The sequence below is a fragment of the Sorex fumeus genome, unplaced genomic scaffold, assembly GCF_029834395.1.
Source record: "Sorex fumeus unplaced genomic scaffold, SorFum_2.1 ptg000098l, whole genome shotgun sequence".
Classification (NCBI taxonomy): domain Eukaryota; kingdom Metazoa; phylum Chordata; class Mammalia; order Eulipotyphla; family Soricidae; genus Sorex; species Sorex fumeus.
The window spans coordinates 20,791,693-20,808,939 of NW_026606155.1; the positions used below are offsets into that span (position 1 = coordinate 20,791,693).

The window sequence follows — 17,247 nt, forward strand, 5'->3', positions numbered from 1 at the left end:
CCGTGGGAGGGGAGTAGAGGGCACTGATGTGAGCATCCACAGCCAACAGGCTCCAACACTGTCCACCAGGGGCCCCCCCCCCCCCCCGGGGAGCCCTTCACCCGACACCCCAGGCAGACACCACAAGAGGCGGCTGGGTAAGGAAGAGTAACATTTACTGAGCGATACAGAACTGAGTACTATGAAGGGCTTGCCAGGATGGAAATGCACCCCACCCCCGCCCCGGCCCCCCCACACCCAGAGGCTACAGTACTGAGAGTTACACACAGCAGCCGTCACTGCTGGGTATCTGTTCGTAACAAACAAACCATAGCATATTTATACTGTATCACATTGAGTGATTATAGAAATCCATATATATATTGCTTGTATAAAATCTTTTTTTTTTGTAAAAAATATTAAAAAAAAAAAAGAAAGTATAAAAACCATGTGCAGTTGGAAGCCCCCCGGGACAGCCTGTAAACATTAAGAGAGTATGTGCTTTGGAAGGGCGCCCGCGCCTCCCGCCTGGCGAGGGGTACCCCGGCTGCCACTCTGGCGGTGGGAGCAGCCGCCCCCCCCCCCCCATCATACCCCTTTCCAAGCCTCCATCAGGCCCCGGGGCCAGGGGAGGTGTGTGTGTGGAGGGGAGGGGGGGGGGGCAGGCTGACTGCCCTGGGGCTGAGTTCCGTCCCCCCAGCTGCGTTTTGGTTGCGACTCATGGCTTCTCTTGGCTGCTCGGAGGTCCCTCGGGTGGGTACCCTGGAGGGGAGGCAGGTGTCTCTCTCCTGGCCCCTGGACGCCTCTGTCCTGGCTCCTCCAAGCCGGGGCTGGCTGGACCGCCTCCCCACGCCCACCCCGTCACCCACCTCCACCCCCCCCAGGAGTCTACTTTGGTCTCAGCGCTTGGTCCTCCAGGGGTGGGGGGAGGGTGGGGGGCGTGGGGGGGGGTGTCAGCGGACAGGAGTTTCTTGAGAAAGCCCGGTGAGGCTGGTAAAATGTCTCTGCAGGCGTGGAGGAAGGGCCCGCCGGGAGCTCCTCCCTCTTTCCTCCTCACGCTGCTCCTCCTCCTTCTCCTCCTCCTCCTCCTCCTCCTCCTCCTCCTCTTCCTCCTCCTCCTGGGCGTCCTCCCAGCCCATGCTCACTTCTCCTCCAGCTGCTCCAGCAGCGGGTTGCCTTCAGCCTCAGGCGTCTTCACGCTGTCCGTCCGGACGATGCAGGTGGGGCGGTGCCGGTTCAGCATCAGGATGAGCTGCTGCCGCTCCTGCTTCAGCTCCTCTATCTGGGTCTTCAGCTCAGCGTTCATGAGTTCTAGCCGCTCGGATTCCTGGTGGGGGGCAGACATAGAGATGGGGCTTGGAGCGTGCCCCTGCCAGGGAGTGCGCATCCTGCCTCTGGGTCACCTGTCGGGAGGGCTGGGTCATATCCTGGGACTAGCTGGGCTCGTGTCTCTCCCCACCTGGGCTGCTCCAAAAAGACTGAGCAGGGCATTGACCCCAGGGCCTTTGCACGAGAAAGTTGGGCTGGAGAATGGCACCATAGTGATCCACAGAAGATAGAATGGTCCATGGTTAGGGCCCTGGGGTATGATAACTACAGGTGGGGACATCTGAGTCAGAATTGGGGGTGGTGTTAGGTGTGTGCTGTGGTGACGAGTCCAGGAGTGTAGGATAATGTTGGTTTGCCCTTCTTCCCTGGCCGCTGGAAGCTTGTGTTTGTTGACGGCCCCCCAACCTGTCAATTACCTTTGTCTTCTGATCAGACTCTGACTTGTAAATATTGTCTTTCTCTTCTCCTTAATGTCTTTTGCAAGGTAATTATTTCAGATCAGTTGCTTTTTGTATGGATACAGGAAGACAGTTAAAAAGGCAGACTGTGGCTTGGGAGTTGATTGACTTCAGATAATCAACTGATTATCTGAAGGTTAATCAGGAGGTCGATTACCTCCTGGACATCTGCTCTCTCAAGTTCAGCCTCAGTTTCCCTTCTTAGATCCCCAAAATCAGGGTCCCGATGAGGGACTGGATAGACCCAGGGCAAGGAGTGAGCTATGAGCTACCCTGGCATCGAGATGGGCCTGGCCAACGTGCCCTAATGCTCAACTATTAGTTAAGAGCTTGGTCATGGATAAATGTTGTCACGATCCAAAAGTAACAACTAAATTTGGACCTTGCTGGGGTTAGGGAAGATCGATTTGGAGTCTGAGCACTGGAGTTTGAGTCTGTGGTGAGATGTCCCCGGGAGAGTCACCCTATAAGCCTAAAAGTGTCTATTACTGTGTCCATGCAGAATGGTAAGCATTAGGAAGGAGAATTAAAGATGTTAATTAAGTTGCAGGTCTAAGGAGAGGAGAAACACACCTGAAGGGCTGTTTTGCCCTCGTGGGCTGCAGGTGGTTGGGGAGACTGGAAAAACATTTTTGATCACGCTTCCCGTGGGGAGGCGGGGTTGGGAGGCGTGGTGAGAGGATACGAAAGCTTCGGGGAGAAAGGGATGGATTGATTGAAGGAGAGGGGATTGAAGGAGAGATGGTTACGGAGACAGCAGAGAGAGAGAGAGAGAGAGAGAGAGAGGAGACGGATACTGTGGGAAGAAAGAATTGTGCGGTTAGAGAGAGACAGAGAGAGAGGGTTGGAGAGAGCTGGGAGAGACGAGGGACTGGGTAAATGGCAACCAATCAGCGAGCAGCCGGGCCCTCATTCTTCCTCCATCCGTCCAAGGCCAACAGCTGGCCCAGGTGGGGAAGCGTCTCAAGAGCATCAAATGCGGGCGGCGAGAGAGAGCTGCCCAGAGAGCCCACGAACATCCTTTCACGTGTAATCCCTGCGTGGGATTTGCACACAGGAAGATCATGTAATTTCTCCTGGAAATTTGCTTCCCGGCCTCCGGCCTCCTAAAGAGCCTTTTTCTATGCCTTGTCATCACGCTTTGCCCATGGGAAGGGCCTCCCCATCCCCCTCTCCATCTGAAACCAGGTCTCGGCTCCACCTCAGCCGAGGTTTCCAATGAGCTTCCCAGCCCAGCAGGGCAAAGGAAGGAAGGCTTGGGGATCTGAGTGGCGGGGGGGGGGTTTGCCGGGTCGCTTGTCTTTGCATAATGAGGAATATGACGGACACGCCAGCTCAGGGGTCAAACAGAAAAGAAAGTGCCTGAATGGGGGAAAAAAAAGTTATCCAACACGTTATTCATTCTGGGGGAAAAGTGGCCACCAGGTGGGCTGGAGGTTATACGGTGCAAGGATTAGAACCCAGGGTTCTGAGGCCGGAGAGGGAGTAGAGTGGGTAAGGCCAGGTTCAATCCCTGCCAGGTGTGACCCCTCCCCTGCAAAAAAACCCAGAACCCACGGTCCTCTGTGTGCATACGTGCTCTGTTCTCTGGGCAGAGCTTCCTGTGGGCCCAAGAGCTGACAGGAGCAGGGAGCGCTCCCGGGCTCTAGAGGGCGGCAGCGGGTGAGGGTCTGAACACCCACCCTAGCAGATATCCACAGCCCTGGAGAACCGGCTCAGCCACTTAACCACGGTGTGTGGAGAGTCAGGTGGGTTGCGGAAGACCCCTCCCGACGACAGCCTGTCCTGCAACCTGGCTGGACACAGGGCTGAGCCACCTCCCTCTGGGGTGTCTGGGCGAGGCCCCCACAGCCCCCAGGGCTGCCTCTTCCTCTCAGGGCGGGACTGACTGCTGCCCTCAGGCCTCTGAGTGGCATCTGGTGACCAGACTCGAAAGAGGGGAAAGAAACCCCAGGGAGGTGAGGACAGGGGTTGGCGGTGCCATTGGTGCTCTGCCGTTGGAATTCTGATTTGAGCAAGCTCTGAGGGCTGCAGAGACCCCACACAAAACGGAGAGCCTGTGCCCCGTCCTCGCCCCTGCTCATTGGGACTCCCAAACCCTCTGACCACCTGGCCTCCCGCTTCACACAGACAAGCTCTGGGCTTTCACTTTCTCTCCGTGAGGTGAAACGCAGCACCTCGGCCTGCCCCCAAGCCACAGCCCCGGCCTCACGGCACCTTCCCACCCCCCTCGGCGTCTCTGCCCTCCAAGCGTCAGTTCAACCCACCGCGCGGAGCACTCGCTGGGGAGGAAGGAGGTGCCAAAGAGCAGGGCAGAGCCCAGGGTAAGCAGCCGGTGCCCGGCAGCCAGGCAACCTCTGGAGAGCCTCTGGGGCCCAGCCCAGGGCTCTGGCCTTGGCATCAAGCTGACCGTGGCAGGTGGAGGCATGAGGGAGACTGAGGTTGTTTTGGGGAGATCAAAATTTTCCACTGGGACTGGGGGGGGGGTGCCCCTAGGACACACGGGAGGGTGTAGACCAGGAAGGAGGATTTAGAGCGGGGCTGGGAGAGACGTTCGGGGGTGAAGGCGTCTCCCACACTTTTATTCTCTGGGCTCAGCTCTCGCATCTGGAAAAAAGAGGAGGATGATCCTGGAGATGAAGGGGATTCCCCTGGGGAAAGCGCTCGCTTAAATCCCTGGTTTAGGGAAGCTTAAGGACTTCTGACTTTCATCTGTGAGCAAGAGACTAGAGGGAGAGGGAGGCTGAGGAGGAGGTGGGTTCAAAGAGAACTTGAAAGCTTGTGGGGATGGGCTGGATTTGGAGGATGCAGAGGACTGAGAGCTGTGGGGGGCGGGCCAGGGGGCAGGAAGGGCAAGGACGGTGGTGGTGGGTGGCTCGCTCCAAGGGCTTCAGCAGGCTTGGCAGGTGGGCGGTGATCCCTGGCACGAACGGCTGGGGAGTGCCCCCAGCACCACCAGGTGTGGCCCAGAAACAAAATGAAGAGCCGATTGCCGGCAGCCGGTGTGGAGCCTGTGTGAGGCCCGGCAGGCCCTCCCTGCCCTCCAGCGCCATGAGGTGTGGCCGCAGTTTTGATATATGAATCTAAGAGGAGGTTCGAGGGCAGTGTCTGGCACAGACCGTCCAATAGTTCTGCCTTCTGGGAGGGCAGCCCAGGAAAGACCCAGCGGCTGGCCAAAGGCACCTTGTTCCCACAGGAACACGCACTGCTAGGATGCAGCCCCGAGCTTGGCCTGGCCGGACTGTGGGAGGTAAAAGTCTGCGTCTTTGTTCCGTTTCCTTCTCTGGCCAGCGCGTCACCCCTGGTGAGCGTGACCGGTTGTGCAAGCCAGTGCTGAGCTCAGAACAATCCCGTTCCCGCCGTGGCTGAAGGCGTGGTGTGTGGCTTCAGGCCAGCAGCTACCTGATCCGTTTGCCGCCCCACGTGGGGTTCATGTGTCAATTAAGAGGTGGAAACAGCTACTGGCATCCAACTAGTCACATCATCTCGCCTTCTGGTGGCTATGGGTGATGGCCTAGGGAACAGGAGGTTGTGTCCAAGTGTCACCTGCTCGGCCGTGGGGAGCATAGGGAAGGGGGCGGGGGGTTTCTCACTGCCTGTGCGACCTTAGCCACCCACAGCACTTGCCCCTCGATGGGCCTCAGCTTTCTCCCAGAAAAATTGAGAAGGGGAGGAACTCGGCGCATTAAGATTCTAATGATCAGAGCTAGAACAATAGCAGAGCGGGTGGGGCGGTTGCCTTGCACGCGGTTGACCCAGGTTCGATTCCCAGCATCCTATATGGTCTCCCGAGCACTGCCAGGAGTGATTCCTGAGTACATGAGCCAGGAGTAACCCCTGTTTCATCATCATGTGTGACCCCCCCCCCAAAAAAAATTCTGATGACCGTGACGACATTACTGCACTCTGATGCAGGTGCATAGACACGCAACTTCTAGAAAGCGCCAGGAAGAAGCCTTGCGCTGCCTCTGAAGTCGAAGAGACCCTAATCCAAGTCTGAATTGAAGTCCAGACTCTTGCTCGCTAGGTCCCCCAAGCACGCGGGCCAATTAACAGCCCAGGCAACCTGGAGAGGCAGCTCCAGATGGAGGCCTGAAGGGACCTCTGTGGGATGCTGAGTGTGCGTGGGGGATGGGTGGGGGCACACCTGGCTAGGCTCAAGGGATGGGCGGCATGTCCAAGCGTCGGGAAGGAGAGACACTTTAGGGCAGACATACATCATACGTCTGTCTGTGTGGGGTTTGTTGGCTTTGGATCACACTGGCAGTGCTTGGGGGTGACTCCCAGTGCTTTTTGTGTGTGTTGGGGGAGGTCACTCCTGGCAGTGCTCAGGGTAGCTCACCCGGGGCTCCCACATACAAAGCGTGCACTGCAGGGCTATTCTCAGCCTCTCTCTCTCTGTCTCCCTGAGCCTTCCAACTACGTACATCACCTGTACAGCTCATTGGCTAGACAATCCCCAGGTGTGTGGGCATGTGGTACTACTTTTTATTTATTTTTTTGCTTTTTGGGTCACACCCAGTGATGCACAGGGCTTACTCCTGGCTTATGCACTCAGGAATCACTCCTGGCAGGGCTTGGGGGACCATATGGGACGCTGGGAATCGAACCCGGGTCGGCCATGTGCAAGGCAAACGCCCTACCCGCTATACTATCACTCCAGCCCCATGCTGCTGCTTCTGGGGTGGAGGGAGACTGGAACTCAGCCTACACAGAGCGGCTTCCTGGTTCCTTGTGTGGGGACACCACCACGCACAGGGCACAGTATGATCTGCCCCCTGTGTGTTTGGGCACCCCACCCAGCATCCGATGCCACAGCCAGGGGGCTCTCTCCTGTGTGCCCTCTGCCCCCGGAATCCCACCCTTAGGGCTCTGTAGGAACATCAGACCCTACAGGAAACCCCCAGGAAAGAGGATGCTTGTGATCACTGGACCTGCCCCAACAAGCTGATACCGACGGCCACTTCACACAGCAGGAAGTCAGGGGCTACGTTGTCCCACTTGTCCCCTGTGGCCCAGCCACACACTCCTTCCAGTTCCTAACGACCCCGTTAAGACCCCCTGGTAACTGCCCTCTATCCCCCCTGCCCTTGCTGTCCCCTCCATCCCTGCCCTTCATCGTATGAGCTCGGGATCCTGTCTGATACCTCAGCCTCCTCTGTGATGGGGCCCTCTGGATGGATGCAGCTCGCATGCCATGGGCTGGTGGGCTCATGCCAGTCCCTTGGCGGCTGGGCAGAGGGACCAACACATGAATGAATGGCTCCAGCAAGAAGAGTGAGCCTGGGCAGGCTGCCCACCTGAGTCCTCGAAGCTGGGGGCTGGCTCTACGGTGGGTGGGGAATCTCCTGAGCTCGGCTCCTAGAGTGGGGTGTGAGCAAAGGAGACAGGGGTGGCTGGGCACATAGGAGCGTGAGACAAGAGCTCCAGGCCAGGTGAACAGCTGCCTCCCTTTGCTGGGTGCTGATGGCGCTCGTAACTACCGGATGCTCCTCAGCATCCCTTGTCTGATTCTGACAAACGCTAAAGATCAGCTGAGCACAGGCTTCTCGGTTCTGGCAGGGCTGGGGGTAGGGCACGTGTCCCTTACCCACCTCCTCAAGACCCACGTGAAACCTGTCTGAGGAAATTCTCAGGAGTGCCCAGCCTGGGCTAGGGCACCATCCCCTGCCCTAGGGCCTTCTGGTTCAGGGAGTGTCCCTCTGTCCTGAGATAACCACTGGCCTGTCTTTCCTCGATGCCCATAGCTCAGAGATGGGCACTTGGATCCTGCTGTCCACTTACTACAAGGAGGAGACACCCTGAGATCCTCCGAGGAGATTGAGATCAGACCAGCCCTCCGCTCCCCCACCCCCGTCCCGTTCCTAGACTGTCTGCTCCTTCCTGAGTGCCCCCAAAGACCCTGCATGGTTCTGGGTACTTAATCACTGTCCTCCGGTTGTTCATCAATTTGCTCGAGCGGGCCCAGTAACATCTCCATTTCGAGACTTGTTGTTACTGTGTTTGGCATATTGAATACGTCATGGGGAGCTTGCCAGGGAGAGCCCAGCAAGCTACCGAGAGTATCTCGCCCGCAAGGGTACTAATACGCACAGAAAAATGCTTTCCCTGCTGAAAGTAGACTATAGACCAAACATGATTGCCACTCAATGCCTCTCTTGCAAACCTCAGCATCCAAAAGGAGAGAGAGAGAACAAAAGGGAATGCCCTGCCACAGAGGCAGGGTGGGATACTGGGACCCGTGGTGGTGGAAAATGGGCACTGGTGGAGGGATGGGTACTTGATCATTGTATAACTGAAACCCAAGCACAAAAAATTGTAAGTCTATAACTATACCTCATGGTGTTTCACTAATGCTTAAGCAGGCCCAGTAACGTCTCCATTGGAGACTCTGTTGTTACTGTGTTTGGCATATTGAATACGTCACGGGGAGCTTGCCAGGCTCTGCCATGCGGGCGAGATACTCTCGGTAGCTTGCCGGGGTCTCCGAGAGGGGCAGAGGAATAGAACTCGGGTCGGCCATGTTGGCTGCGTGCAAGGCAAACGCCCTACCTCTGTGCTATCGCTCCAGCCCACGCGTGAGAGGGGGATGGGAGCGCCTTGTGAATTTCACTAATAAATAAATAAAAATAAACGCTGTGAGATCTTAGGAAAGAAAAAAAAGAAAGAAAAATGCTTTCCCACAAATCGGGCTGCAGAGCCAAGCATGAGGGCTGGAGCACACAGTTTGAAGGTAGAAAGCCTTTGTTTGATCCCTGGAACTGCCTGGGCCCCCAGATACCGCCAGGAAAAATCCCTAAGCACTGGGTAAGGAGTAGTCACTGGACACTGCCAGGTGTGGCCCCACAGAAACAAAAATGCTAATCAGCAAAGAAATAGCACTGTAGCACTGACTTCCCATTGTTCATCGATTAGCTCGAGTGAGCCCAGTAACGTCTCCATTGTGAGACTTCTTGTTACTGTGTTTGGCATATGGAATATGTCACGGGGAGCTTGCCAGGCTTTGCTGTGCAGGCAAAATACTCTTGGTAGCTTGCCGGGCTCTCTGAGAGGGGCAGAGGAATCGAACCTGGATCAGCCGGGTTGGCCGCGTGCAAGGCAAACGCCCTATCCGTGGTGCTATCGCTCCAGCCCAGCAAAGAAATAAGCAAAAGAAAAAACAAGGAGGGGAGGGGGAGGGTGTCTTGGATACAGCCAACCCGAGTTCCATCCCCAGCACACGTAAATAACCCCTGAGCACAGAGCCAGGAGTAAGCCCTGAGCTCTGCCAGGTGTGGCCTCAGCCCTCCCGCGAATGAATAAATTAGAGAAAGCTGGTGGAGTTCTGAAAAGTGTTTTCAAGCTTAAGCCCTGGGCTCAGACCTCAGAAACTTGCCCTCACGGGGCTGTATTGTCTCCTCCGGCTGCGGATGCTAAGGAGTCCAACTCAGCAAGAGGACACACACACAACACACACACACACACACACACACACACACAACGCCCTGGGCATGGTACTCGCTCCGGCGGCTGGCTGAGCAGCAGGTGGGGACTATTCCAGGCTGCCGCCCAATGTGTGGTGCTTGTGGCATGGCTGCGTGGGTGCTGTTGTTCAGTCACAAGGCAAGGTAGGTCAGGCGGGACCCTCAGGCCCCAGAGAGACTGGGAGAGCTGAGAGCCATGCAGCCATTGCCCCAGCTCCTGTGCCACCCGATACCAGCAGGCCACTTTCAGGGGATGGCGGACTGGCCACATGCGGGGACACGTGTGTGGGGCAGCACCAGAAGGGGAGCCTTGGAGCTGGGATGTTGGGTCCATCAGAACCAGGGAAGGAACTTTGCTCCTCCCACCTCTGTTCAGCCCCGGGGGGCCCCCAGGTTGTCTTGGTTCAGGGGTCGCGGGGAGGGGAGTCAGGGAGGAGCAGCCAATGGCCTGGGCAGGAGCCAGCACTGTTGACATCCCTCAATGCCCCACAGTGGGGCCAGGCACCCCCCGGCCCGCTGCCTGCTCACCCGCTGCAGGAACTCCGTCCGCTCCTTCTTCTTGTTCCGGCAGCGGGCCGCCGCCACCTTGTTCTTCTCCCGCCGCCTTTTCCTCCGCTCCTCTTCCTCGTCAAGCTGTGAGGGCAAAGAGCCACTGGTCAGGCCAAGGGGGCCCACCCGCAGGACAATTGCCCTCTGACTCGGCAGGCTGGACGGGCCCCTCCCCGGGACAGAGGCGAGCGCTAGGGAGATGGACACACAGCCTGGCCCCTTGTGGGCCCTGGACAGATGGACACACAGCCTCGCCCCTCCTGGACCATGGGACAGATGGACACAGTCTGGCCCCTCCTGGGCCCTGGGACAGATGGACACACAGCCTACCCCCTCCCGGACCCTTGGAGGCAGCAGGGGTCTCCAGGAGGAGTCTGTGTCCCCGAGGAGCGGGGTCACCTGGATGCCAGCAGAGTCCTGCATCAGGCGATGCCCATCAGTCCTGCTGTGTCCTGCCCTGTGCTCTGGATACTGTTTTCCAGGCCACTGGGTCCGAGGGACGCCCTGTCGGCACATCCTGGCAGATCAGAGCCCACACATTCCTCCCCACCCTCATCCAGCTCCCAGATGTCCAGGCCCTCTCTCAAGGCCCCTGGGCTCCGTCTCCACCTTCCCAGCGCCCCACCTGACTTTCACTAGTTTGGGAGGAGCAGAGTGAATTGGGGCCACACTTGAGAGAGTGTGCTCAGGGCCCGCCTCATGCAAGGTTAGCGCCTAAACTCCCCGTGCTCTCGCTCCAGCCTCACACCTGCTTTTCACCCGTGCTCTGCTTCTGTGAGTGCTTCTGGGTCCAGGAGACGTGCTCGGAAGGAGCCGCCTCCACACAGGACATAGCAGAGACCCTCCACCCCCACCCCGCCGAGATCCACTTCTCCTCTGGGACCCTGAAGAATATCCACCATCTAAAAAATTCAGACCCAAAAGGCAGCTCAGATAGAGAAGGGAACACCAAGTAAAGGGTGTTTGGAGGACTCGCTTGGGATGCAAGATGCGTGCTGAAAGTAGACTATAGACTGAACACAATGGCTACTCAATACCTCTATTGCAAACTACAACACCCTAAAGGAGAGAGCAAAAGGGAATGCCCTGCCACAGAGGCGGGATGGGGGGACGGGGTGTGTGGGGGGAGGGCTACTAGGATCCTTGGTGGTGGAGAATGGGCGCTGGTGGAGGGATGGCTACTCGATCATTGTATCACTGAAACCCAAGCATGAAAGTTTGTAAGTCTACAACTGTACCTCATGGTGCTTCACTAATAAAAAAATAAATAAATAAATAGAAAAAAATCAGACCCAGGGGCCAGAGCAATTGTACTGTGGGGAGGGCTTGGGCCCTGCATGCAGCTGGCTCAGGGTCCATCATCAGCACCTCATATGTGGTCTCCCCAGGCCATCCAAAAGTGATCCATGAGCACAGAGCCAGGAGCAAGCCCTGAATATGGCTGGGTGTTCCCCTCACCATGCACACACACTCCTCCTTTCTCGAACAAAAAGCAGGAGGCCCGAATCCACGGGGCACCCGGCAGAGCTGCGTGCTGGAAAATAAACCCAGGGCTCCCGCACGCAAAGCCACTGAGCTGAGGCCCGGCCACCAACGCAACTTTCCAACTGCAGTGAGCTTTGCGCTACCAGCAAGAACAAAATCTGTGGTGTTTTCTGCTTCCCCCACAGATCATGGAATCGCCACAAAGACTTTAGGAGGATGTGACAGGCTGGTCCCGTGACACAGATGTAAGCCCAGGGTGCCTCCCAACTAGGAAATGGCAGGGCCAGCATCGGCCCAGCGCGGCTCTCCCTGGCGTCCACGGTCCTGCTCTTGCTCTTGTCCACACAAACCCCCCAGCCCAGCAGGATCATTTGATATGGTGTCTCTCGCTGTCCAGGACCTTCCAGAAGAATCTGGAACACACACAGACCAGCGGGGGCTGGGCACGGCAGTGTGGAGTCCAGCAGACGAGGCGCTGAATTGGCACACACACACACACACACACACACAGACCAGCGGGGCTGGGGACAGCTGAGCTTGGAGGCCAGCAGAGGAGGCATTGAATTGCCCCGCGCTTGCCAATTCCCTCACATCTCAGCCAGGGAGGGTGATGCTGGCTGCCCCAAACCTGGAACAAGGGAGGAAGGGGCCTCGGGCCAGGAAAATAAAAGCCTCTCTGGGTGCGCTCCCAGCCTGCTGGGGCTGAGGGTCTCGGCCTGGAGCCAGCCCCTCCTCCCTGCATCCCCTCTCAGCTTCTCCCTTACCCCCGAGGAGGCAGTGGGAGAGGAGGAGGAGAGGGAGGAGGTCATGTCAACACCGCCACACCCAGGCACCTCGCAGACCCCCGGCCTCCTCCGAAACCCACCCAGAAGTGACAGCTCCTCTGGCTGACCTGCTTCTGGGAAAACAGAAACCTGACAAAACCCATTCCGCCCTCACCTCCACCACCTCACCCCTGACAGGGGGGCCCCCCGGGGTAACCGTGACGACAGGCCCAGGGACGGCACTGGAGGAAGTGGCCAGCAGCGCAATCTCCCGCCTGCCAAGAGGGTTTGCCCACAAACTGCCAAGGGTGATGTGTGCAACCTGGGTTCGGCCACTCCCAGCCCTCCTCCCACACTGAGTGGGGGGCAGGCAGAGCAAGGCAACCTGATCAGCAGATGCTTCAGGGTTCAGGGGGCCGCAGCTGTGGGCGTGAAGATCAGGCACGTGTCTCAGCAGTAGAGAACTTGCCCGGCCCCTGTGAGGCCCTGGGCTGCCTCCTCAGCACAGAGAGAGAGAGACAGAGACAGAGGCAGACAGAGAGACAGACAGAGAGACAGATCCATCCATCCAGGGCATCAGACAGGCCCAGAGAGTCCATCTCTCCAACCACATTGATGCTCTCCTCCAAAACGATCACCCTTGTCCAGCAAGCAAGGCAGGCCTGGACAAGCCGAGAGAGGAGGACCTTCCTTTCCCACTCAGTTGAAAACTCTTACTCAAGCTTCAAGGAGGAGGACACCTCTTCCAGGAAGCACCTTTCAATGCTCAACAGAATGACTGCTATTCTGGGCTATGTGGAGGGCTGTGAGTGCCTGTCAACATCCCACTGTGACGTTGCTTAGGTCAGTGGCCTGTCTTCACCCCAGCGGGTGGGGGAAACCGCCAAGGAGAGGAACTCAGGAGCAGTCACATGGATGAACGGAACCAGAATGAATGAACGGAACCTGGACTCTGGAGAGACAGCATGGGCTCTAGCAGCAGTAAAAGGATGAGAGAGAGAGAGAGCGAGAGAGAGGCGGGATGGGGGGTAGCGGGAGGGAAACTGGGGTCATTGGTGGTGGGAAATGGACACTGGTAGAGGGATGGCATCTCTGAAGAAGGCAAGAAAGGGCCCTGAAACCCTATGACCACACCAATCCCCCTGGGACAAGACTCCTGGCTGAGCCACCCCAGCAGGGAGGCAGGGAGCATCAGATGAGATTCCCCCAGCTGACAGACCACTGTGTGTCCCTGGGCAGGGTCCTTGACCTCTCTGAGTCTGTGGAGCAGAAGGTGTCACCCAGGCCAGGCTGCATGGTGGCCCCAGGGCTGAGCCCCAGTCCAGGGCCGGTGACCCCAAAAGGGTCCCTGCTGCCGCCGCCTTCCCAGGTGAGGTGGGGAGGGGAGAGCTGCCTTGGACACACCCTGCCTCCGCCCCCACCCACAAAGGCAAAGCCTGGCATAGAAAGGGGACCTGATGGGGTGGGTGCATCTGGGCACTGAGCCAAACTGGCCCAGCAGCCCACAGTCCCCACCTCCCAGGGACAGGCCGGCCCACTAGGGTCCTCCCTCCCGCTCACTCAAGTGGAGGAGCCTTGTTTCAACACCAGGGACCCATAAGCACCCTGGGAAGTAAACACCCAAATACCAAACATACCAGACATTCCCCCACATAAACACTGGCTGCTGTGAGCCAGGGGCCGTGGAGCCGCCCAGCCCCCCACCCCCAAACCAACACAGCGAGGCAGGCCAGGGGCAAGACCTCTGCCAGCCAGCTGGGCCCGACCCCAAGTCCCGTCTAACCTCTTCTCATTGGCCCAGGGAGACATGGGAAGACCCCAGGGCGCCCGTCCAACACCCCTGGTCACGGGGTGCCAAGGCCGGTTCCCAGGGGCTGAGTTGCTGGAAAGCCTGTACCCCCCCCCCCCCCTTCTCTCCCCTCCCCTCCCCTCTGCCAGGCCCTTGAATGCCCTCCCAACCACCATGAGTCTGGCCTGGCTGCAAAATACTGGACCGTCTCGGGATCTGAGGGACAGGGTTGCAGGAGGGGAAGTTCAAGACAAATGGTCAGTCTGAGGCTGGCGTTGCAGACGCAGGGGCTGAGCAAGCATGAGAGAGGGAGGTGGGTGGACACCTCAGAGCCATGGAAGCCCAGGGCTGTCAGATGGTCCGTGTTGAGGACAAAGTGGAAATAGAAATTTTTAAGTGCAACTCCTCCATTTTTTAACGTTGGCAATGAATTCCTGGGGGTTTTGTTTGTTTGTTTTGGGTCATACCCAGCGGTGCTTGGGCTTATTCCTGGCTCTGTGCTCAGGGGTCACTCCTGGCAGAACTTGGGGACCATTGAGGGTGTACAGGGTTCAAACAGGGGTCAGCTATGAGTGAGACCCATATCATCCTTCATCTTTGAGGCCCACTTTGGAAAGGAGGCCGGGAGGCAAACAAAACCCCAAGTCCTGGTGCTGGCCAGGCTGGGACTGCTCATGGGAGGACTCCGGGGCCAGCATCAGTGCCCAGTGGGATTGGTCACCAGACACCTAGTTCTAGTCACCTCCATGCCCAGCTCTGTGACTCTGAGCCCATCTGTTCCTGCTCCCGTCCTGGGGGGTCACCATTAATAAATACAGTCCCCCAGCTCTGCACCAGCTTCCTGTATCTTTCAGGGTCACCGGAGGCTTCATCTTACAGGCAGGAAACTGAGGCACAGTGGGGTGGAGTCCGCTGACTTGGGCATCACTGCCTTAAACAGCTTGGGTGGGTCTGTGATATCCCCAGAGTTCTTTCTCCTGACTTCCCTGGAGTCCTGGTTGTTTGTGGAGTCCAGTGCTGGGAGGATGACGCAGGATCAAACCCAGGATCTTGGACCGGAGCGCTAGTCCAGAAGGAGAGCGTTTGACTTGCACGTGGTCAACCTAGGTTCAATTCCCCAGTAACCCATATGGTCCCCTGAGCACGGCCAGGAATAATTCCCGAGTGCAGAGCCAGGAGTGTGAGTCCTGAGCATCACTGGGTGTGACTCAGAAAGCAAAACAAAAACCCCAAACCCCAGGGTCATGCAGGTGCGAAGCATGAAACATCCCTGGCCCCTTCCTCTGGTGTGCGTGTAGGGGAAACTGGCTGGAGAGTAAAGGGCTCACATCTGGCAGTGCTCAGCGGCTGTCCAGGCTCTGTGCTCAGGGGTAAACCCTACCACTTGCGATGCAAACACCTTCATTTCTGTTCCCCCTCTCCAGCTTCCCCCTGGGTTTTTATTCATCCAGACTCCAGGGCCAGCAGTGACTTGATGGGATTCGGTGGGGGGTGTGGGAAGGACATCTCTTTCCCTTTTAAAAGAAGCATTAAAAATAGCCATTTCTGGGTCAGAGCGGTAGTACAGTGGGTAGGGTGTTTGCCTTGCATGTGGCTGACCTGAGTTGGATCTCCAACATTCCATATGGTCTCCTGAGCACTGCCAGAGGTAATTACTGGTGCAGAGCCAGGAGTAACCCCTATGCATTGCCAGGTGCGACTCAAAATGAAAACAAACAAACAAACAAACAAACAAAAACCAACAAAAATGAGTCATTTCACAGGTGCTTAGAGTCAGGAAAGGGCTCTTAGCAGGCACTAAGTCCTGTCCCCAGATCTGACACATGGGGAAACTGAGTCCCAGGGAATGGATGCCCACAACTGGAGCCCACTCCTCACCATCAATGCCAAGGCCACCTGACTCAGGCCTCCTGGTGTCCCTCTTGCTCTAGCCTGGCTGCAGCCCTGGCCACCTATCCTCCTCCTCCTCTGAGCCCTACCCTCCTTTTTCCCGGCCCTCCGCCATGCTGCTGGCTCCTGGGAGCCTGTCATTGGATGGTTGCTGACCTCTCGCTTTGGGCACTACCCAGGGGCACCCTCGGGGGCGCACTCCCACCTCAGTGATGTGAACACTGGGCTAGATATCCGACCACCACCTGCAGACTCACCTGTCGGACCCCCAGCTCCTCCAAGTCTCTGGGGTAGAAGGAGCAGCCCCTCCCCTGGGCCTCTCCATCCCAGGCCAGCTGAGCAGGCTGACTTGACATTTTACCTCTCCCTCTGACGGGCTTCCCATGTTTGTTCCATCACCCCCACCTCCTCTCAGGAGCACTTCCGCCTGGAACACCTCCAAGACGGCCTCCAGGCCCAGGAAGCCCACCCTCAGCAGTGCCACTGCAGGGTTCTTTGGAAAACCCTGGCAGGGTCGTAAGTGGCCTGAGGGGGGCACCATGGTCCCCTTGATGGAGTCCAAGCTCCATTCATGTGCCAGGTAGGATTCTGTGAATCCAGCTTTGGGGCCCATTTTCCTGCAACACTGGACATTCATCATCCACCCCGCTCTTCCCTGGTCTTAGGTTCTCACTCTCAGCCTGTGCATGGACCAGAGCTAAGCATCTCCTCCTGAGAGATGTGCCTGAGTGTGACCCGCTCCAGGCTGGGGAAAGGCGTGTCTCTGCTCTGAGCTTACCCTGGCCCCCACTGGCACTGCATTTCCTCAGTCCGACTCCTCCACTACCCCGGGTGAGGATGGGAGGGCAAAGTGTGATAATTCTTCTTTATCATCATCATCATCATCATCATCATCTTCTTCTTCTTTTTTTTTTAATGTAGGAGTACCACTATTTAGGGCTGGAGCGATAGCACAGCGGTAGGGCGTTCGCCTTACAAGCGGCCAACATGGTCGACCCGAGTTTGATTCCTCCGCCCCTCTCGGAGAGCCCGGCAAGCTACCGAGAGTATTCGATATGCCAGACACAGTAACAACAAAGTCTCCAATGGAGACGTTACTGGGCCCGCTCGAGCAAGTCGACGATCAACGGGAGGGCCTTTACCTTTACCATTATTTATTCAGCCATTGATTAAGCTGACTGAATTGCACATGAACTTCATAGCAAAGTGCGCTTCTTGCTGGTGTTTTGTGGGTTGGGCACCTTGCAACCTTAATGGCTATCAGGAGAGGTCCACCAATGTCTGTGAAAGGGAGATCTGAATAGACAGCCCACGAGAACCTGCGCGTCCACCTCCCCTTCTCCCTGAGCCTGGCAGCCACACACACATTCACCTGTGACCAAGACCACACACTGCGCGCGTGCCAGGCTCACTCATGAAGTGGCCCCCTGGCCACCAGGTGAAGCTAGCAGTGGCCAGGGCTCCCCCTGCCAGGGTGAGTCACTGTTCTGCTGGCCGGGACTGCAGGTGGCTGAGCTCTGGCTCCTCCCACACCTGGCGTC

At 57.5% G+C, this 17,247-nt stretch overlaps 1 protein-coding gene across 3 annotated transcripts in view; it reads right to left on the minus strand.

Moving 5' to 3' along the window:
- Nucleotides 1-1,092: 1,092 nt before the first annotated feature.
- Nucleotides 1,093-17,247, minus strand: part of JDP2 (Jun dimerization protein 2) — a 42,630-nt gene continuing 26,475 nt past the window's right edge. For all 3 annotated transcript variants that reach the window (XM_056133849.1, XM_056133850.1, XM_056133851.1), the window contains exons 3-4: nucleotides 9,758-9,862; nucleotides 1,093-1,306 (exon numbers count right to left, since the gene is read on the minus strand). In XM_056133849.1, coding sequence (XP_055989824.1) covers nucleotides 1,121-1,306; nucleotides 9,758-9,862 — 291 coding nt within the window. In that variant the 3' untranslated portion in view covers nucleotides 1,093-1,120. The remainder of the gene's footprint in view (nucleotides 1,307-9,757; nucleotides 9,863-17,247) is intronic.